This window comes from Dendropsophus ebraccatus, chromosome 4, assembly GCF_027789765.1.
Source record: "Dendropsophus ebraccatus isolate aDenEbr1 chromosome 4, aDenEbr1.pat, whole genome shotgun sequence".
Taxonomy (NCBI): Eukaryota; Metazoa; Chordata; class Amphibia; order Anura; family Hylidae; genus Dendropsophus; species Dendropsophus ebraccatus.
This window is the reverse complement of record NC_091457.1, coordinates 147,112,799-147,135,189: the sequence shown is the minus strand read 5'-3', so window position 1 is coordinate 147,135,189 and position 22,391 is coordinate 147,112,799. Positions and strand designations below refer to the sequence as shown.

The 22,391-nt window shown below is 44.3% G+C and overlaps 1 protein-coding gene across 3 annotated transcripts in view; it reads left to right on the top strand.

Annotated features, from left to right (window-relative positions):
• The window catches only part of PDE4DIP (phosphodiesterase 4D interacting protein), a 73,580-nt gene that overhangs the window by 20,352 nt on the left and 30,837 nt on the right, over positions 1–22,391 (top strand). The window contains exons 1-12 of one of the 3 annotated variants that reach the window (XM_069967386.1): positions 1,146–1,188; positions 4,544–4,563; positions 4,657–5,912; positions 7,718–7,855; positions 9,598–9,717; positions 15,448–15,540; positions 16,764–16,967; positions 17,887–18,045; positions 18,710–18,823; positions 20,240–20,377; positions 20,997–21,176; positions 21,769–21,936. In XM_069967386.1, coding sequence (XP_069823487.1) covers positions 4,749–5,912; positions 7,718–7,855; positions 9,598–9,717; positions 15,448–15,540; positions 16,764–16,967; positions 17,887–18,045; positions 18,710–18,823; positions 20,240–20,377; positions 20,997–21,176; positions 21,769–21,936 — 2,478 coding nt within the window. In that variant the 5' untranslated portion in view covers positions 1,146–1,188; positions 4,544–4,563; positions 4,657–4,748. Of the gene's footprint in view, positions 1–1,098; positions 1,189–4,543; positions 5,913–7,717; positions 7,856–9,597; positions 9,718–15,447; positions 15,541–16,763; positions 16,968–17,886; positions 18,046–18,709; positions 18,824–20,239; positions 20,378–20,996; positions 21,177–21,768; positions 21,937–22,391 lie in introns of those variants that run through there. The other 2 variants (XM_069967385.1, XM_069967387.1) reach the window with 2 other exon arrangements.

Here is a 22,391-nt window from a genome sequence, read left to right as displayed (position 1 = left end):
CAGCACACACAGCTCTGCTGCACCATCTTACATGTATACAGCTCCACAGCACACACAGCTCTACAGCATCTTACATGTACACAGCTCCACAGCACACACAGCTCTGCTGCACCATCTTACATGTATACAGCTCCACAGCACACACAGCTCTACAGCATCTTACATGTACACAGCTCCACAGCACACACAGCTCTGCTGCACCATCTTACATGTACACAGCACACACAGCTCTGCTGCACCATCTTACATGTATACAGCTCCACAGCGCACACAGCTCTACAGCATCTTACATGTACACAGCTCCACAGCACACACAGCTCTGCTGCACCATCTTACATGTACACAGCTCCACAGCACACACAGCTCTGCTGCACCATCTTACACGTATACAGCTCCACAGCACACACAGCTCTGCTGCACCATCTTACATGTACACAGCTCCACAGCACACACAGCTCTGCTGCACCATCTTACATGTACACAGCTCCACAGCACACACAGCTCTGCTGCACCATCTTACACATACACAGCTCCACAGCACACACAGCTCTGCTGCACCATCTTACATGTATACAGCTCCACAGCACACACAGCTCTGCTGCACCATCTTACATGTATACAGCTCCACAGCACACACAGCTCTGCTGCACCATCTTACATGTATACAGCTCCACAGCACACACAGCTCTGCTGCATCTTACACATACACAGCTCCACAGCACACACAGCTCTGCTGCATCTTACATGTATACAGCTCCACAGCACACACAGCTCTGCTGCACCATCTTACACATACACAGCTCCACAGCACACACAGCTCTGCTGCACCATCTTACACATACACAGCTCTGCTGCACCATGTTACACATACACAGCTCTACAGCATCTTACACATACACAGCTCTGCTGCACCATCTTACACATACACAGCTCTACAGCACACACAGCTCTGCTGCATCATACACATACACAGCTCTGCTGCACCATGTTACTCATAAGCCCAGCTGTACACAGACCCATACTCTCCTTTAGCAACTGATGCTGATGTTTAGTGATGCTGATCCCTCCCCTGCATGTGACTGGTCACATGGTCATGACATCACGTGACATCATTAAAGGTCCTTTATCCCTTTAGGATCCAGTAATCTCTATGAATGCTATAGAAGATGCTGGAGATCCAGGACTGATGTAAGAACTGATGGTGCTGGGGGAGGGGGGGCGGTTATTATAGATGAGATTATTACAGGACACTTCTAGTGTAACCCAGCGGCAGTGTGATGGGCTGTGTGTGCAGCAGGGCGGGGAGGCAGCTACGTGTCAGTGGATCTGCCTGTATCCCCATCACTGCCGCCTGGCATACACCTCCTCTGCTGCTTTATCACATTATTACTAGTACGTATTGGGAGAAATGTCTATTGTATGATCAGTGCTTCTTTCCCCTCCATCTGCGCTGCCCCTTTAAGAACTGACTTCATCAGGACCCAAAGCAACCAATCACAGCACAGCTTTCATTTCATACTCTGGTTTTGAACGATTTTGATTGGTTGCTAAGGACAGTTTCAGAATTCTCCCCCAGGTCCTAAAGAGGTTAGTTTATCAGGACCTCAACTACCATATGTAGAGCAGGGATGGGAATCCTCTAAAGCAGTGCTTCTCAATTCCAGTCCTCAGGCCTCACCAACAGGTCATGTTTTAAGGATTTCCCATACAAAGACAACTGTGATAATACCTGATGCACTGAGTATAATTATATCACCTGTGAAATACTAAGGAAATCCTCAAAACATGACCTGTTGGTGAGGCCTGAGGACTGGAACTGAGAAGCGCTGCTCTAAAGCTTGCAAAAACAGCACCATCCCTGTCCTTAAGTTGTGTGCGGTAATACAGTCCAGCTCCATTTACTTCAATGGAACTGAGCTACAAAACTGAGGACAAGAGTGGCGCTGTTTCTAGAAGAAATCGGACATGTTTTTGTAAACCTGGATAATCCCTTAAAGGGGTTGTCCAGCGAAAAACTTTTTTTTTTTTTTTTTTTTCAAATCAACTGATATCAGAGAGTTGTAATTTACTTCTATTAAAAAATCTCAAATCTTCCCATACTTATTAGCTACTGTATGTCCTGCAGGAAATGTTTTATGTTCAGTCTGACACAGTGCTCTCTGCTGACATCTCTGGCCGAGACAGGAACCGTCCAGAGTTAGGAGCTGTTTTCTATGGGGATTCATAGAAAACCGAGACAAAGTTCCTGTCTTGGCCCGAGATGTCAGTAGAGAGCACTGTGTCAGACTGAAAATAAAACAACACTTCCTGCAGGACATACAGCAGCTAATAAGTATGGGAAGACTTGAGAATTTTTTTAATAGTAAATTACAAATCTGTATAACTTTCTGACGCCAGTTGATTTGAAAGAAAGTTTTTCGCTGGACAAACCCTTTAAGGCTAGGTTCACACTGCATTTTTAGCATCCGTTTAACTGATCCGTTTTTTGCATTTGTGTGCATCCGTTTTTAAACCATTTTTTTCATTGACTTCCATTATAAAAAAAAAAAAAAAAGATCAAAACGGATGTGTTTTTTTTTTTACGCACAATAAATACTGTTGACACTACTTTTTTGACCGTGAAAAAAAACGGATCCGTTAAACTGATTGCAAAAACGCAGTGTGAACCAGTGTGAACCTAGCCTAAGTAAAACTATTGTGCGATAAGATGTACAAAATGTACTCAAGGGGTTAACTAGGATTAGAGAACCCCCTACCTGCTTTCTTCTTTTAAAAACAGCACCACGCCTATCATCAGGTTGTGTGTGGTATTGCAACTCAGCTTTATTAACTTTGATAGAACTATCTGAAGACAAGAGTAGCGCTTTGTTTCTTATATAAAGTTTCTTAGCCCCTCTAAGAGACACACACCTCTTCATACATTTGCTGCAACATAGGCTGTCCATGCACCATCTGCGCCGGCTATGATGTGATGTGTTTTTCTTTCACATCATCTAGTGTTATACAGATTTGTAATTTACTTCTATTTAAAAATCTCAAGTCTTCCAGTACTTATCAGCTGCTGTATGTTCTGCAAGCAGTGACCTTTTCTTTCCAGTCTGACACAGTGCTCTTTGGGACGCTCCCGATTGTCTTCCGGCAGATGATGACGGTGGAGATAGGGGGTTGTCTTGATGGGAAAATAACCACCCGACCCCTTGGAGAGATAAGAGCTCTGGCTGCGGCTTACCCCTCCTCTCTTCATAGAGAACACAGGAGCTCTTAGCCGTGCTGAACCCACCTGTATTTGAGGAGGACGGGGACAGTACAGGAAAGATAACTGACGGCCATACTGTCTTTCGGCTGTCAGTTATTATTTTAGTGTTCAGACCAATCAGCACCAACCACTTAGCGCATTCTCTCCATGTCACATGACTGAGACGGCTGCATAACATAGGTGTGTGGGGCCATCTCACTCACATAGACACATAGGGGGAGATTTATCAAACATGGTGTAAAGTGAAACTGGCTCAGTTGCCCCTAGCAACCAATCAGATTCCACCTTTCATTCCTCACAGACTCTCTGGAAAAAGTCAATGGAAAAACGGATCAAAACAGATGCACACAAATGCATCCGTTTTTTCATCAGTTTTTTTCAAAAAAACGGATGAAAAAAACGCAGCCTTACACAGAACCATAATCAGCCGAATCCGCCCTATACAGCCGATATTCGTTCCGTGTAATAAACACAACAATCAGCCGATGATCGTTGTCATCGGCTGATCATTGATATAGGTTCTGACCTATAATTGTCGGCCACCGACCGCGCACCGCTACGCGTAATAGCGGTGCACGGCCGGCGGCTGACGATTAACAAAGTAAATACATTACCTATCCATGGTCCAGGGCTCCTCCTGCGCTCCGCTTCTCCCCTGGTCAGGCAAGCTGCAGCTTCAGAGCGTCCTCTCTTAGCTGACAGGCCGCTCAGCCAATCACAGGCCGGGACCGCCACGGCCAGTGATTGGCTAAGCCGCCTGTCAGTTAAGACAGGACTCTCTGAAGCTGCAGCACGTGGGACCCAGGGAGAAGCGGAGCACAGGAGGAGCCCTGGACCATGGATAGGTGATGTATGCCAGTTTAGCAAGGGCATCGGTAACCACGTCCATGCAGCCCTTGTTAAACGATTATTGGGCCGTGTATTAGGCCCAGTAAACAAGCAAGCGCTCGTTTACAGTTAATATCGGGCCATGTAATATTACCCTTAGATTGTGTAGGTGGCTTATTACACAAAGCAACGTACAGCAGACCGTCGCTGTTGTGATCCTTTAAATTTAACATCGATCAGCCGACATGGCCTACTACACCAGATGACTATGGGCTGGAACACCTGATAATCGGCCAAACACGGCCGATAATTGCTTGCTGTAATAGGGCCCTTAGACCCTGACCGTTTTATTTGTAGTAGGTACAGGGACTATCCGGGGGGCAGCATAAACTATTGACCGATTGAAGTATTAGACGACGGCATCATTTGTTTCTTTGTGGTTTGTCTCCTCTATTACAGCTTTCCTACCTGAAGACCAAGTAAGGGGAGGACTTTCTGACCATAGATATCTAGAATAAAATTATTAAGCACCCCTCTAACCCTTACATCCCTGCTGTCTGTATGTGTAACAGCGTGCGACTACAAGTCTGAGGAGCATCTGCCGCCTCTAAGCGTCTTCCAAATCTGATTTACGTGGGATTTGCCAATCCAGAGCTCAGACTCGATGTTGGACCTGAAGATGAAGGACGTGTGCAGGATCTGTAGACGGGAGCTGTGCGGAAACCAGCGACGATGGATTTTTCACACCACTGCGAAACTCAACCTTCAGGTGATCCTGTCCCATGTACTGGGTAAGGAGATCTTACGCGATGGCCACGCCGAATTTGTGTGCAGCAAGTGCGCCTTTATGCTGGAACGTTTCTATCGGTTCGATACGGTCATAGCGCGCATAGAAGCGCTCTCCATTGAGCGACTGCAGAAACTTCTCTCGGAGAAGGATAGACTGAAGCATTGCCTGGCTAACCTCTACAGAAAGAACAACAACGAAGACGGTCAGGAAGCCAAGGCGGGAGAGGGGACTGTGGAGACGGCGGCAAACCTTTCTGAGGTGCAGTACTCGTATTCGGCTCTTCTCCAGGAAGACTTCGCTTACTCTGGATTTGAGTGCTGGACCGAATTGGAGGAGCCCAGTCCAGAACCGATTCAGCATTGTCCACACACGGAAGGTACGGGAGCTATTCCGAGAAAGTGTCATGGATGCTCCTCTTTGAGAGTGGCCGATTCTGACTATGAAGCCGTTTGCAAGGTACCAAGGAGGATCACCCAAAACGTCCCCTCGGGTCAGATATCCACCTGCACCAGCACTTTAAACGAACCGGTCACAGTTTCTCAATCTACGGACAATGAGGCCACAGACGAGAAGTTGGCGGCGTCAGACGGAGATGGTTTGGAGAGACTGTCTTCTGAACACTCTGTGGATTCACTCTCCGACACCAGGGATACTGGGTCTAACTCACAAAAAGCAGAGGAAAAAGTCAGATCTGCCACCGAAAATCTAAAGTGTCATTGCTCCTCGTGTGGCTATGGCGTCAGCTCCTCGGGATACGGAAGGAAATTAGAACTCGCCCTCAGTCTTGTTAAAATGTTCGACTATAAACCGGTCCAGAGTCCGAGAGGGAGCAAAATACCTGTGAAGAGCTCTTCGGCCCTAAAGTCCAATAGCGCCCCCAATAGTGCGCAGTCAAGCACATCAAACACCGGTCTGGGACTTCTGGACAGCATCATGGAATCCCCTCCGAAAACTTCTCAAGACTTTATTGCTGACGTGTGTGATCTTCATGAACTCTGGCACAATGTCTATGAAGATTACATTCCCATTGACATGCAGGTATTTTCATCTTTCACTGTCCTTACTATGAACGGAAGGCGCCCAGATAAGTTAACGTTAAAGGTTTCCATGCACGCAGTCATGATATGTCTAGAACTAGAATTATTATTTGATTTGTACCGTGGTCGCCACCACCTTGTACATGGAGAACATTAAATGATGATACTGTATTTCTTTCAAATCAACTGGTCTCAAAAAGTTATATAGATTTGTAGTTTAATTTAAAATCTCAAGTCATCCAGTACTTATCAGCTGCTGTATGTTCTGCAGGAGGCGGTGTATTCTTTTCAGTCTGACACAGTGCTCTCTGCTGCCACCTCTGTCCATGTCAGCAACTGTCCAGAACAGGAATGGTTTTCTATGGGGATTTACTGCTGCTCTGGACAGTTCCTTACATGGACAGAGGTGGCAGCAGAGAGCACTGTGTCAGACTGGAAAGAAAACACCACTTCCTGCAGGACATACAGCAGTTGATAAGTACAGGAAGACTTGAGATTTTTAAATAAAAGTGAATTACAAATCTATATAACTTTCTGAGACTAATTGGTTACAAAAAAATTTTTTAAAAATTGCCTCTTTAAGAAACACTTGGCAATACTAAGTAAGGAAACTATGAAGCATTTTGTTCCATTCCTTATTATGGTCTTTCAAACACATAGAGAGGAATTGACTATGTATAAAGTTGGTCCTCCAGAAATTAGAATGTCAGCTTCTATGGGGACAAGGACTCATGTCAGTGTCATTAATAACATTAATGTTTTTTGAAGGTTACAGATAACATTAGTTTATGGTTCTGTGCATTACCTTTAAAAGCTGAAAGTGTGCCTGTCACTTAAAAAAAACTAAACTTTTGTCTCTTCCTGCTGTCTGTGCATGACTGACATGGCCTCATTTGCTGTGATCATAAGGAGGAGACTGCTGGGCAATGATCTGTATGGAACAGGAAGTCTCTGCTTAGTTTAAGGTTTAGTGGTAGGATATCAGGATTATTTTAAAATATAGATAGTAAAAAAAATTACCAAAAATTCTTAAAAAAATGTTTTGCATAAAAACACGATTTAAACAATAGGTAGTTTATCCCACAGTACGGCCATATATAACTAGCCTAAGGTCATCATGGATACAGTAATGATGTAAAAAGTGTTCTGCACCAGTCTGGTCATGAAGTGGTTAATAAGGTCTCCCTGTGTCCAATATCCAGAATCTCTCTAATCTTAATGAGATCAATATAATTAGGTTACATTATTGGCCTGAATTGCTTGTAATGGGTTTCTATGGAAGCACAGCGGGAGAGAAGGATGGATTATGTGGAGTAAGCGTGTGACGAGAGGTGTCACAATGTTAGTCCATGTTCACACTATGTAAGTTCTGCAGAAATCACGGCCGTGATTTCTGCGGTACTTACGCAGTGCTGCAGACTGAGGGAATCCCGGCCGGAGTGTATACACATAGTATACACTCTGGCCGGGATCCCTAGTGGCGTCGTGAGAAACTGACATGGCAGTTTTCTGTGGCCGCTATTCACTGAATAGTGGCCGAAGAAAACACTGTCAGTGCACACTATGGAGCGTGCGGTGCTAAAGATCATCCAGCCGATACTTTTCACGTAACAGCCGGTCTTACCAAATGTGAACATAGCCTAAGGGTGTGAAGGTGTGCCAATACGATGATACAGGTTAGCTGAAACCGCGTGGGGCGGTGGGGGCCACTGACTCTTATATAGCAGCATATAAGGTGCTGAATCCGAAACTTTCTCTCTTACCATATTACCCAGTAACATTTTTATGTTCTTTTCTTCTTTGCAGAACCTGATTGAGAAGAAGGGACAGGATGCAACGCAGTATGAGACGTTGCTGGCTCAGCAGGCCTCTAACCTGCAGAGAGCACAGATGGAGGCCCAAGCACTTCAAGAGAGACTGCAGGAGTCCAAGTTGGTTATCAAGGTGCATTTGTGTGTCCTAAAGATGGCCATTTTTTTGAAAAGATCACTTCCATAGAAGACCTCTTTTAGGGTGGTCCTCTGCTATTTATGGAACTCATAGCACTGCAGTCGGCTGTTTTCTCCATTCCCATAAACTTTAAATGGATACTCTGGAGGGGTAAAAAAAAGTTGTTTTTAAATCAACTGGTGGCAGAAAGTTATATAGATTTTTAAATCACGTTTTCCAGTACTTATCAGCTGTTGTATGCTCTGCAGGAAGTGGTGTATTCTTTCCAGTCTGACGCAGTGCTCTCTGCTGCCACCTCTGTCCGTGTCAGGAACTGTCCAGAGCAGGAGAGGTTTTCTATGGGGATTTGCTACTGCTCTGGACAGTTCCTGACATAGACAGAGGTGGCAGCAGAGAGCACTGTGTCAGACTGGAAAGAATACGCCACTTCCTGCAGGACATACAGAAGCTATACAAGTACTGGAAGACTTGAAATTTAAAAATCTTTATAACATTGTGGGAGTATATATATATTTTTTTGGTGGGGGGGAGGGGTACCCCTATATTAAAGGGGTTCTCCAGCTACTACGGTCGCACAAAAATAACATTGACACATCAGATTTTACATAGCAGCAATAAAATAGTTGCGTGACAACAAGTTGCACAAACTTTTGTTTGCGTGACCTCTCTGAGACTCAAGTCAGTATGATGAAAGTCGACATGTAACCCTACACTGAGCTTCCCTCCTTCTAGGTAGGATATCTGGCAGCAAAGCTGATTGCTCCAAACATCTGGCAGAGAAACCTATCCCTCCGTACTCTAATCACCCAATTTTAAGGAGTGATTCCAAAAATGATACTGGCGAGGGGATATGTAGCTAATTGGTGGTGGTGGTGGTGGGGTGACCACTGGGACCCCAACTGATCATAAAAATGGAGGACCCTTGAACCCAAAAGAGCAGCAGCACATTCACTCTCAGAGATAGCAGCCCCCCCCCCCCCAGTTGGATACGTTTCCTGTGGACAGAGGATACATTGGGATCTACATTATCTCTACATGTGACCATATGTGCAGATGTGGTGTCCTACCACTGGTGTTACGATTATATACACCCTTTGCAAAAGTCTGTACTTATCGTGTTATTATGGTGATGAAGGCAGTACTAAAGTTCGCCACTAGATGCCACTGTATTATGTATATGTGTATGGAAGCTGCACAGTTGAAGAATTGTAAAGGGTTATTGTTTTCTATGTGTCACTAGAATCTGTAGACCAGAAGGATTCCTGTTTTCTTCTTTCCTATCATCTCCCTCCATTCTTCTTCTGTTGCACTCTTCTCCCACTAACAGCGCACCTCACATGCTGGGAGGAAGTAAGTCACATGGGTGGAGGAGGAGCAAGGTCTTTTTTCGTCTGGACATTGTGGAGGAAGGACACGAGCCGGATAGTTCTCCACAGTGGTCCTATCTGGGCCCTGGCCCTCTGCTAGGTCCCCGTACCCCAAGTCAGTCTTAGTCAGTACCCCACATGGGAAGGATGTAAGACAGTACACTGCTAACCACTTCTCTACAAATAAAACTACAACACCTAGCAAGTGACCGGCCGATCCTCCGATATAACATCACACCGGGGGGTACACCACACAGAGAATCCCCGGTCATTGCCATTTATCATCAGATCAGGGATTGGTATTACAGCCGCTTCTAGTGGTGATCATGATCGCACAATGAATCCGTCTCTCTTCTTTCTGTAATCCAGACACTGCAGGACTCTCAGAATCAGCTGACAAATAAGCTGAACAGCTCCCAAGAACTGACGCACAACCAAGAGTGTCTAGTGCAAAGCTTACGGGATAGCCTTCAGAGCAGAGAGCACGAGGTAGGCCATCTTGTCAGACGCGTTCTATGTAGCATAACTGTTTCTTGTGCAGATTTTCTTCTTGCTTCTCCTAGCCTCCTGACTAAAAGGGCCTCAGGATCTGTCAGATCAGCTGATCTTTTTACGCATGGTAATAATTGGCCTATATGAAGCCCCTTAAAGGGGTTATCAAGGATCATCATGACTGCTCTTTACCAAAGACAGCGTCACATATGTCCCCAGGCTGTATGTGGTACTACAACTCTGCTCCATTCACCCCAATAGAACAGAGTTGCAGCAATGCACACAAACTGAGGACAAGAGTGGTTCTGTTTCTGGAAGTAAGTAGCTATGTTTTCCTATTCCTGGATAACCCCTTTAAGCCGCTCTTAAACTTCTCTGGTGGTGGCTTGTCCCCCTGAGTAAAAAGGAGTTGTCCATGTTTAAATCCAACAGCCAATTTCTTCGGGCTGTATTACACAGACCGACCCCTCACTGTAAGTCTGCGCCGATCTGTTAGATCAGCGCTCACTTACTGAATCTATTACATGTCTCAATAATTGTACGGCAGGACATTGTTAGCGATGTCCCTGCAGCCCTTGCTTTGGTGTAAAAAAAAAATGAAATGTACTTACCTGTCCAGGCTACCCCAGTGTCCTCCAGCCTTGTTCTTGTGTTCCCCACTCACTGCAGCCGCCTCAGGGACTCTGAAGTGACAGGCTGCTCAGCTAATCACTGTCCTAGATGGGACAGCACCTCGGCCAGTGATTGGTTGAGCGGCCTGTCACTTCAGAGACAGGATCTGAAGTCCTTGAGGAAGCTGCGGTGAGTGGGGAACACAGGAACAAGTCTGGAAGACATCGGGGAGCCTGGACAGGTAAGTATAATCATTATTTTTCTCTTTACCTTACCATCATTTGTCGGCCGTGCATCACTATTATACGTAGCGATATGCAGCCAGTGGCCAATGATATTTAGACATGTTAAAAGACAACAATCAGCCAATGATTGTTTCTTTGGCTGATCGTTGTCTTTATTACACAGAACAATATTTGCTCCGTTTAATAGGGCCCTTATGTTCCCTAACAACCATCACCAGAGGAAATTTGGGACAACCACATACTTAGTAGACAGTCAGTCAGTGTGCAGGTTCACATTGTAACCCTACAGATATTAAAGTGGACCTGTCAGTAGCTAAGGCAGTGTACAATAGAGCAGGAGATATAACTCTTATTGCAATCCGTCACTCCAGTGCTAATATATAAGCCTAGCAACGTCCCCCCTGTCAATCTAAACAGAATAAACGTTTACTTGCAAGCATAGGGCCATAAGTTAGGAGAGAAGGAGCTGACTGCTTCCTAGGGCAATGCCTTATGGGCTTTTGCATAAAACCACTAAATTGTATATATCTTAGCGCTGGAGCGACAGATTGAGGTAAGAGTTATCACCATGTTCATAATGGTATTACCCAGGTGTGAGGTTATTCCTACATTTCCAGACTTTATATTTTACTAGAAAATGTACCCGGAGCTGCCCGGGTATAAAGTGTCAGTGTGTAAATTAGATTTATTCTAAGGTGCCCAGAAAGCCAAGCTAAAGGTATTGTTTCATCTGAGTTAATCAGTGGAATTAGTGTATACCTGTAGTGCATAGTTGGAGGGGTTCTGTATACCCACATTGTATAGTTTTTAGAGGTCTCGCATATCTGTAGTGCATAGTTGGGGGGCTGTATACCTATAGTGTATAGTTGGGGGGGTCCTGTATACCTGTAGTGTGTAGTTGGGGAGGCTGTATACCTGTAGTGTATAGTTCAGGGAGGTCCTGTATACCTGCAGTGTACAGTTGGTGAAGGTCCTGTATACCTGTACTGTATAGTTCGGGGGTCCTGTATACCTGTAGTATATAGTTGGTTCTGTATACCTGTAATGTATAGTTGGTGGAGGTCTTGTATACCTGTAGTTTATAGTTTGAGGGTCCTGGATACCTGTAGTGTATAATTGGTGGAGGTCTTGTATACCTGTAGTATATAGTTCGGGGGTCCTGTATACCTGTAGTGAATAGTTTGAGGGTCCTGTATAACTATAGTATAGAGTTGGTGGAGGTCCTGTATACCTGTATACCTGTAGTGTATAGTTTGTATAGTCCTATATACCTGTAGTATATAGCTGGTGGAGTTCGTGTATACCTGTAGTATATTTGGGGTCCTGTCTACTTGTACTATAGAGTTGGTGAAGGTGCTGTATACCTGTATTATAGAGTTGGTGTAGGTCCTGTATACCTGTAGTGTATAGTTTTGAGGTCCTGTATACCTGTAGTGTATAGTTTGGGGTCCTATATACCTGTAGTATATAGTTGGTGGAGTTCCTGTATACCTGTAGTGTATAGTTTCGGGGTCCTGTATACCTGTAGTGTATAGTTTGGGGTCCTGTATACCTGTAGTATATAGTTGGTGGAGGTCCTGTATACCTGAAGTATATAGTTGGTGAAGGTCCTGTATACCTGTAGTGTATAGTTTTGGGGTCCTTTATACCTGTAGTGTAAAGTTTGGGGTCCTGTATATCTGTAGTATAAAGTTTTGTGGAGGTCCTGTGCACCTGTAGTGTATAGTTTTGGGGTCCTGTATACCTGTAGTGTCCTGTATACCTGCAGGTTCGTATTTACCCGTATGGCAGTGTTATTCAGTCACAGTGTGTCGGTATTGGTCATGTCTGGTATGGCGGTGTTATCCAGTCACAGTATGGCGGTATTGGTCAGGTCTGGTGTGGCGGTGTTATCCAGTCATGGTATGGTGGTATTGGTCAGGTCTGGTATAGCTGTGTTATCCAGTCACAGTATGGCAGTATTGGTCAGGTCTGATATGATGGTGTTATCCAGTCACAGTATGGCGGTATTGGTCAGGTCTGGTGTGGCGGTGTTACCCAGTCACAGTTTGCCGGTATTGGTCAGGTCTGGTATGGCAGTGCTATCCAGTCACAGTATGGCGGTATTGGTCAGGTCTGGTATGGCAGTGTTATCCAGTCACAGTATGGCGGTATTGGGCAGGCCTGGTATGACAGTGTTATCCAGCACAGTATAGCGGTATTGGGCAGGTCTGGTGTGGCGGTGTTATCCAGCGACAGTATGGCGGTATTGGTCCAGTCTGGTATGACAGTGTTATCCAGTCACAGTATGGCGGTATTGGTCAGGTCTGGTGTGGCAGTGTTACCCAGTCACAGTTTGGTATACCTGTAGTGCCCTGTATATACATGTAATGTATAGATGGAGTAGGGGGTCCTGTATATACATGTACTGTATAGATGGAGTAGGGGGTCCTGTATATACATGTACTGTATAGATGGAGTAGGGGGTCCTGTATATACATGTACTGTATAGATGGAGTAGGGGACCCTGTATACATGTACTGTATAGATGGAGTAGGGGGTCCTGTATATACATGTACTGTATAGATGGAGTAGGGGGTCCTGTATATACATGTACTGTATAGATGGAGTAGGGGGTCCTGTATATACATGTACTGTATAGATGGAGTAGGGGGTCCTGTATACATGTACTGTATAGTTGGAGTAGGGGTCCTGTATACATGTAATGTATAGATGGAGTAGGGGGTCCTGTATATACATGTACTGTATACATGGAGTAGGGGGTCCTGTATATACATGTATTGTAAAGATGGAGTAGGGGGTCCTGTATATACATGTACTGTATAGATGGAGTAGGGGGTCCTGTATATACATGTACTGTATAGATGGAGTAGGGGGTCCTGTATATACATGTACTGTATAGATGGAGTAGGGGGTCCTGTATATACATGTACTGTATAGATGGAGTAGGGGGTCCTGTATACATGTACTGTATAGTTGGAGTAGGGGTCCTGTATACATGTAATGTATAGATGGAGTAGGGGGTCCTGTATATACATGTACTGTATACATGGAGTAGGGGGTCCTGTATATACATGTATTGTAAAGATGGAGTAGGGGGTCCTGTATATACATGTACTGTATAGATGGAGTAGGGGGTCCTGTATATACATGTACTGTATAGATGGAGTAGGGGGTCCTGTATATACATGTACTGTATAGATGGAGTAGGGGGTCCTGTATATACATGTACTGTATAGATGGAGTAGGGGGTCCTGTATATACATGTACTGTATAGATGGAGTAGGGGGTCCTGTATACATGTACTGTATAGATGGAGTAGGGGGTCCTGTATATACATGTACTGTATAGATGGAGTAGGGGGTCCTGTATATACATGTACTGTATAGATGGAGTAGGGGGTCCTGGATATACATGTACTGTATAGATGGAGTAGGGGGTCCTGTATATACATGTACTGTATAGATGGAGTAGGGGGACCTGTATATACATGTACTGTATAGATGGAGTAGGGGGCCCTGTATATACATGTACTGTATAGATGGAGTAGGGGGCCCTGTATATACATGTACTGTATAGATGGAGTAGGGGGTCCTGTGTATACATGTACTGTATAGATGGAGTAGGGGGTCCTGTATATACATGTACTGTATGGATGGAGTAGGGGGCCCTGTATACATGTACTGTATAGATGGAGTAGGGGGCCCTGTATATACATGTACTGTATGGTTGGAGTAGGGGTCCTGTATATACATGTACTGTATAGATGGAGTAGGGGGTCCTGTATATACATGTACTGTATAGATGGAGTAGGGGGTCCTGTATATACATGTACTGTATAGATGGAGTAGGGGGTCCTGTATACATGTAGTGTATATATGGAGTAGGGGGTCCTGTATATACATGTACTGTATAGATGGAGTAGGGGGTCCTGTATATACATGTACTGTATAGATGGAGTAGGGGGTCCTGTATATACATGTACTATATAGATGGAGTAGGGGGCCCTGTATATACATGTAATGTATAGATGGAGTAGGGGGTCCTGTATATACATGTACTGTATAGATGGAGTAGGGGGTCCTGTATATACATGTACTATATAGATGGAGTAGGGGGCCCTGTATATACATGTAATGTATAGATGGAGTAGGGGGTCCTGTATATACATGTACTGTATAGATGGAGTAGGGGGTCCTGTATATACATGTACTGTATAGATGGAGTAGGGGGTCCTGTATATACATGTACTGTATAGATGGAGTAGGGGGTCTACCAGTTATTACTGTGGATGTTGTGAGGCAGCTTCCCTAGCAACCATTGCTCCCTATGAAAATGAAAGCAGTAATCCTATTGGTTGCTAAGGCTCCAACTGCCGTGTCTGCTGCAGCTAATTATATCACCTGTGTGTGCAGTGAGGAGATTTTCCCATTCATCTCTATGGGGCGCTCTTTCACCTCCCCCTCCCCTCCTGTACATCTGGCGGGGACGGGACCTTTGCAATAACCTTCCCGGGCACCCAATGTATCTGTGTGCCAAATTTGGGGTCAAACGGTTCAGGCGTTTAGAAGTCTATAGAGGACAGACAGACAGACAGACAGAAGGACAGACAGACAGACAGACTTTGATTTTTATGATATAGATAGCAGATGCCAGTGCTAGTAAAACAGACTGGTCAGGTGAAGGAGTGGGATAGTTAGGGGAGCCATGGGGACCTGTGTGCCTACATCTGACAATGTTTCATAATATTATTGCTGTGCATCTATTCTTACGTGTTAGTCAGTAATATTGCTGAATCTTGTGTCACATTAATATTGTTCACCTTTTGTAGCCATCATGGGTGTTACAGGGCTTTCCCATTGTCTTATAGGTTATGGAGTTATACCAGATAATAGATGAGCACAATGCCACTATTGCTAAACTACAGGATATGCTACTGAAATGTCAGAATGACCAGCTGCAAGTAAGTAACGCCATAGCGCTGCCCTGTGAGAAAGGAGACCTCACTTTTTGTATTGTAAGGCTGGGTTCACACTGCGTTTTTGCAATCCGTTTTTTGAAAAAAAAACAGATGAAAAACGGATTGCAAAAACGGATGCATTTGTGTGCATCCGTTTTGATCCGTTTTTCCATTGACTTCCATTATTAAAAAAAAAACAGATCAAAACGGACACAAAAACGTTGCTGACACTATTTTTTTTGTCCGTTAAAAAAAACGGATCCGTTAAACGTATGCTAAAAACGCAGTGTGAACCCAGCCTAATTCGTCTCGAGGTGCTGGGCATATAGCAGATGCAGCATTACCAGAAAGCTCAGTAAATCTATTCCTTTTGTGGAGGGTCCCCAGCAGCTGGAGCCCCCTTGGTATCCAGCATACTGTGCGGCACTGAAGAGACGTGTTTCAAGAGCCCAAATGCTCTCTTCCTCAGGTCTATGAACAGGTCCAGACTTAATAAAGGAGCTTTGTCATCACAGCTATTCCTTCTATTCCTCCCACAAACATGAACTCTTGGCACGTAAGAGAGTCCTGACATCAGCTTAAGGGCCCTATTCTACAGTAACGATAATCGCCCATTTGGCCTGATTCGGCTGATTATCGTTCGGTGAAATAGAGAGAACGATCAGCCGATGATCGTGTCATCGTCTGATCGTTCATTTAGGGCCAGACCTAAAATCATCGTTCCCCCACCGCGCATCGCTACGGTTGAATAGCGGTGCGCGGCGGGCGACCGACGATTTGACAAGCAGTAGCAGCAGCAGTAATACATTACCTATCCAGGCTTCTTCTCCGCGCTGTCTTCATCCCCGGGTCCCGTGCGCTCTATCTTCAGAATGGCCGGTCAGCTGACGGAGCGCTCAGCCAATCACAGGCCGGGACCGCTCAGCCAATCACAGGCCGGGACAGGTAATGTATGCTGCTGCAAGGGCTGCAAGGACATCGGTAACGATGTCCCTGCAGCCCTCGCTCAACATCGTTGATCGGGCCCTCCTCGGCCCGTGGAATAGGGCCCTTACGCTCTGAGAACAAAGGGGTCAGGCAGTGAAAATCCATCTCATCCAACCCTTGTCTGCACCAACATCATCTGTCAGCGGGAGGCCCCCATACACCTTATACTGTTAGCTGCCACTATTCACTGTGTGAACTGTACCCTGTGATGATACATCATATGTTCCGTGTTTCCGCAGAGTTTTCAGGTAATGCCGTCACAGCTGCAGGTCTTGGAGCTCCAGAACACGTTGTTCTCCACCCAGATGGAGCTTCAGAAAAAGCAAATGGCCCTCCGACAAAAAGAACGCCAGCTGACCGATGTCAAGAGATCTCAGAGGTTACTGGAAGTTGATATATTAGAAGGACAACAACAGAAAGAAACTACATGGAAACACAACCAGGTAGCACACCTTATGCCCGTCTTCACATAAATGTGAATCTAACACTGTATTTAGGGATATATGCTGGAAAAGTAATGTTGGCTATACATCCTAGATAGCTGCCAGGGGAACACGACACCCCATATAGATGCACACTCAGCCTGGGGGAGTGTGCATGTGTTCTGCAAAGAGAAAGGTGAGTAAGATGCAGCCAAACACCTGTTGGCAACTTGTCTCCCATGACAACAAAGGGATCAAGCATTTTGATATCCAAACCAATCCTTCTTTGCCTGGACATTAGATGGCCAGCTTTAGTCATGGTAGGCCATGTTCTAGTATGAGATTAGCCTATAACATCTATCCATAATGTATTCTAAACCAGATTTCTGTGGATACTATCACCACTGTTAAAGGGGTTATCCACCAAAAATCTTTTTCTTTTAAATCAACTGATATCGTAAAGTTATACAGATTTGTAATTTACTTTTATTAAAAAATCTCCAGTCTTCCCACACTTATTAGCTGCTGTATGTCTGCAGGAAATGTTTTATTTTCAGTCTGACACAGTGCTCTCTGCTTCCACCTCTGTCCGAGACAAGAACTCTTGGTTTTTTATGAATTCCCATAGAAAACCTCTCCTGCTCTGGACAGTTCCTGTCTCGTCCAGAGATGTCAGCAGAGAGCACTGTGTCAGACTGAAAATAAAACAACATTTCCTGCAGGACATACAGCAGCTAATAAGTATGGGAAGACTTGAGATTTTTAAATAGAAGTAAATTACAAATCTATATAACTTTCTGACACCAGTTGATATGAAAGAAAAATATTTTCGCTGGACAACCCCTTTAATTATAACGTGAAGATTCTGTCTTCTGTTTACAGTGTAGAAGGTAAATATTTAACATTACAATTGTACGATATCATTCCCATTGTCTGCCAGGAGTTACACGGAGCGCTACATAAACTACAGAGAGAACTGCAGGAGAAGAGTCAGCACCTTAAAAACGTAGAAGATGAGAAGTGCACCAAGCTGGTCGCTCAGGAGCAGAACATCGAGAGACTGAAGCAAACAGTGTCCCAGAAAGATCAGATACTGCAGGTGAGGGACGTGTGTGGGTGCTGAGGGTGTACACTATACCGCAATGTTCACGGCCGTTATTTTCAGCCTGGAATGATCTCTATTGAATTCTATGGAAACAAGGACCTAAATAACGTTCGCCAATAAACTATTTTAAATTAGCCTTAGGCTATGTTCACACAACGTCTTTTTTTGGAAGGGGGGGTTGCTGCCTTTTATTTTGGACGGACAAAACACAGCTGTTTTATCTAAAGGACGGCCATTAAAAAAAACGTCTGCGAAATGGCAAAAAAAAAAAGACGCCGTGTGAAAGTAGCCTAAACATAAACATTTATAGATATATAAATAATCAGCAACAAAATAAATGTAAGCAGTAGAATAGGGGTAGGGAACCTTGGCTCTCCGGTTGTTGAACTACAACTCCCATCATGCCTGGACAGCCATAGCTTTAACAACAGCCAAGCCAAGGTTCCCTACCCCTGCAGTGCCAATATGTTCCCGGCCCCCCATGGTCTTTGGTTACCAGGCTCCAGGGATGACAGGATGACACTTTATGACCCATCCGTTGTGTCAGGTAAACAGAAACCATCAGGGCACCAGGAAAAGGGGAGTATTATCGAATTGTGGATTCACAGGATACAAGTTTAGCCATTTTTTTTTTATTCTCCTTTCTTTATTCTTGCAGGAGTACATGGATGTCTTACATTATCAACAAAGTCTAGAAAAAGTCCCGGGAGGTAATGAATATATGATAGAGAAGCTACGGCAGAGAATCAAGGAGAGAGATGCTGCCCTGGAGGTACATGAACCGCACAGCTAGGGGAAATGATAGGTCGTATAGGTTTACATAGTGAGTACTGGGACAGGTAATAATCATACTGGGTGAGAGGTTCCATTGTGCTTCATTATGGTATATAATTATATAAGTTACTTAGCAGTTTGCATGTCAACTAGGCTGCCGGGTTATTCTCCCTGGAGCCACACGTAGTAGTCGCCATCATAGACATAGAATGGAGGGATAGGTGGATGCAGATTTAGCAGGAGCGCCATCCAAACTTCTAATTGTAGTGGTCCAGTGATGGAGGGTTGTGGATGGAATAGCCTTATGTAAGGTGGGGGTCTCAGTGTGTAATGGACAGCAGATGAGGACCCACTGTGCTACCTAACTGGTTTGGCTTTGGGTCCCTCTTGAGGCTATTGTCATAGTGGTCTCCTGATTTTTTTTACCCCTTAGACATGGGCTACACAGCATGGCCTCCATCACATGTAGAAGTGAATAGGGTCACATCACATTGCAACTAACAAATGGCCTGCAAAAATGTTATCCTTAAAGGGGGACTCTGTCGAAAATCTTTTCCTTTGAAATCAACTGGTGTCAGAAAGTTATATAGATTTGTAATTTACTACTATTTAAAACTCTCAAGTCTTCCCATACTTATCAGCTTCTGTATGTCCTGCAGGAAGTGGTGTATTCTTTCCAGTCTGACACAGTGCTCTCTGTTGACACCTCTGTCCATGTCGGGAACTGTCCAGGGCAGGAGAGGTTTTCTATGGGAATGGACAGTGAACATGAACAGAGTTGGCAGCAGAGAGCACTGTGTCAGCCTGGAAAGATTACACCACATCCTGCAGGACATGCAGCAGCTGATAAGTACTGGAAGACTGGAGATTTTTAAACACAAGTAAATTACCAATCTATATGTCTATATAACAAGTTGATTTGAAAGAAAAAGATTTTCGACGGAGTACCCCTTTAACCATAACCTCCACCCAGGGATTTGGACTTTGCTTAAGAGGACACCAAGTCACCACTAGCAGTGGTCCTGGTGTAGATGCTGGCTGACCATATAGGCCAAAAAGACACCAGTGTGAACCGCCGAGGGGTCAGGCAGAGAGAAGCCTGACTCCCCTCTGAGGTCACAATAGTCCAAACACTAAGCAGGGAGCAGGAGGCTGGTAGGAATCCCCCCCCCCCCCCCTTAGGTGCGACCTAGGATGGATGGACTGTTTCTTTCTACACTTACTATGATGTACTCGTATTGTGTGTGTGTGTGTGTGTGTGTATATATATATATATATATATATATATATATATATATGTGTGTGTGTGTATATATATATATATATATATATAGCCTATATATAAATATACAAGATAATGTGATAAGAAGACATACAGATTAAGAATTCTTCAAACTCTGTTCAAATAAAACAGAAAGCCGTGGACGAAAAATTCTGTGCGGTGGAGGAGAAAGAAAAAGAGGTGCAGCGCCTGAAGATTATAATCCGGGAGCGGGAGCACGACCTGGAGAGGCTGAGTAATGTTCTGTCCGGGAATGAGGAGACCATAAACGTAGGTTCTATTGTATGTAACACACAGGAGGTCTTCATGTCCAATCCCATATCCTCCACTGTCCGTATCATACAGTATTCCACCTTTTCTAGAGAGATCATGGGGGACTAGGCACCCAGACCCCCACTGTTTAAAAAACTTTTGGACATGTCATAGAGATACGTCAAAAGTTTTGAAGTGACATTATCCATTTAAATAACCACAAGAAAATCACGTTCACCTACAATTACAAATCATTATAAACTTTCAGCTTGGCCTTTGAACCGAAACCAGCTCCATTTTACTCTTCTATATATGTTGCAGTAGTATAATGTTTGTACATGGCACATTGTAATGACTTTCCTTATGTGCCATGTCTAGTGTTAAATGGACTTTTACTCATGTACACATCGACTGTACACCCCCCAGATCACATGATCGGTGTGGATACTGGGATTGGTTCCTTACCAGTCACTATTAGACCCAGTATGAGAATAGAAGGATTGTCAATAACCATCATCCTCTTGCTGCCATTGATTCCCAGTATACAGTATATACAGCGTTCATGTATTGGGGACATGCATATGCATGGACATGTCTGTGTGCCCTTAACAAGCTAGACAGAATGCATGCATTTTAGAGCTTGGACAACCTGGTGAAGGCCAAAGACATGGAGCTGGAACAGATCTCTGCTGCCTACAAGAACCTTCAGTGGTTAAAACAGGAAACAGAGGAGAAATACAGACGCTCCCTGAATGAGAGAGAATCCATCATAATCCAGCTGCAGAAGAACCTTCAGGAAAGGAACAAAGAAATCGAGGTGAGAAGGGAAGAAATGTGCGTGATAAGAAGATATAGAAATATGATGGATACTTATGAAAGCGTACACTCTATATACTGTACCATAGGATTCTTGCAATCTTGTTAAAGTTGTACTCTGGCAAAAAAAAAAAAATTCAAATCAACTGGTGTTAGAAAGTTATATAGATTTGTAATTTACGTCTATTTAAAAATCTCAAGTCTTCCAGTACTTATTAGCTGCTGTATGTCCTGCAGGAAGTGGTGTATTCTTTCTTGTCTAACACAGTGCTGCCATCTCTGTCCATGTCAGGAACTGTCCAGAGCAGGAGAGGTATTCTGTGGAGATTGGCTACTGCTCTGGACAGTTCCTGACATGGACAGAGGTTTTTAAATAGACGTAATTTACAAATCTATAATCGTTTTTTGCTAGGTCTTTAAGTGATTCCAATACCAATTAGCAGAAATCTAAATGCAGCTCTGAAGTGTGATGCATACTTCATACAGTACATAAGCCAGTAGTACATATATATATATATTTATATGTACATTACATTTAAGCGCCAAACATTTTTGCTATAGCGATCTCTTTATTGCGCCTTCTCGTCTTATAGGAGATCAGGACTTGTTTCCTCGGGAAGTCTGATATCTGTACCAGCGATATGATCGAGGAGCTTAAAATGTGTCTTCAGCGGAAAGAGAAGATGCTGCAGGACGCTGTCTTTGCACGGAACCAACAGGCTGAAGAGCACATGAGAGAGGTCATGGATCTCCTCGCCATGGTGAGTGTCACTGGAACGAAACCACTGGGGAGCGGAGAGACGCAGGTAGCAAGAGGTACGGCTGCTTAGGTAACCATATGATGCCAGGGGACTCTGGGGCACAAGTCCTATGAGACCTTTTGCATGATATATAGTTGTCTTCGCAACTGTACTAATGTACTATCTGGAATCTCTCAAACTTATATTAGACAGACACAAAGTACCACTTTAAGATAGTCTTCTCTATGAAGTGTGGATGATGGAATGTACTATAATTTTATTTTAAAATTAATGGCACACAGAACTACAGCATTGACTCATAGATTTCTATATAGAGACGGGCTACAAAAATGGTGGAGGGTGTAAGGCATAAAACTTATCAGGAAAGATACATACATCAGGTTCATCACTTTAAGATAGACTGGAGCCGGTGTGGGGATGCAGGAAGGGGGGAGGTGATTAGTGCTCAACATCAC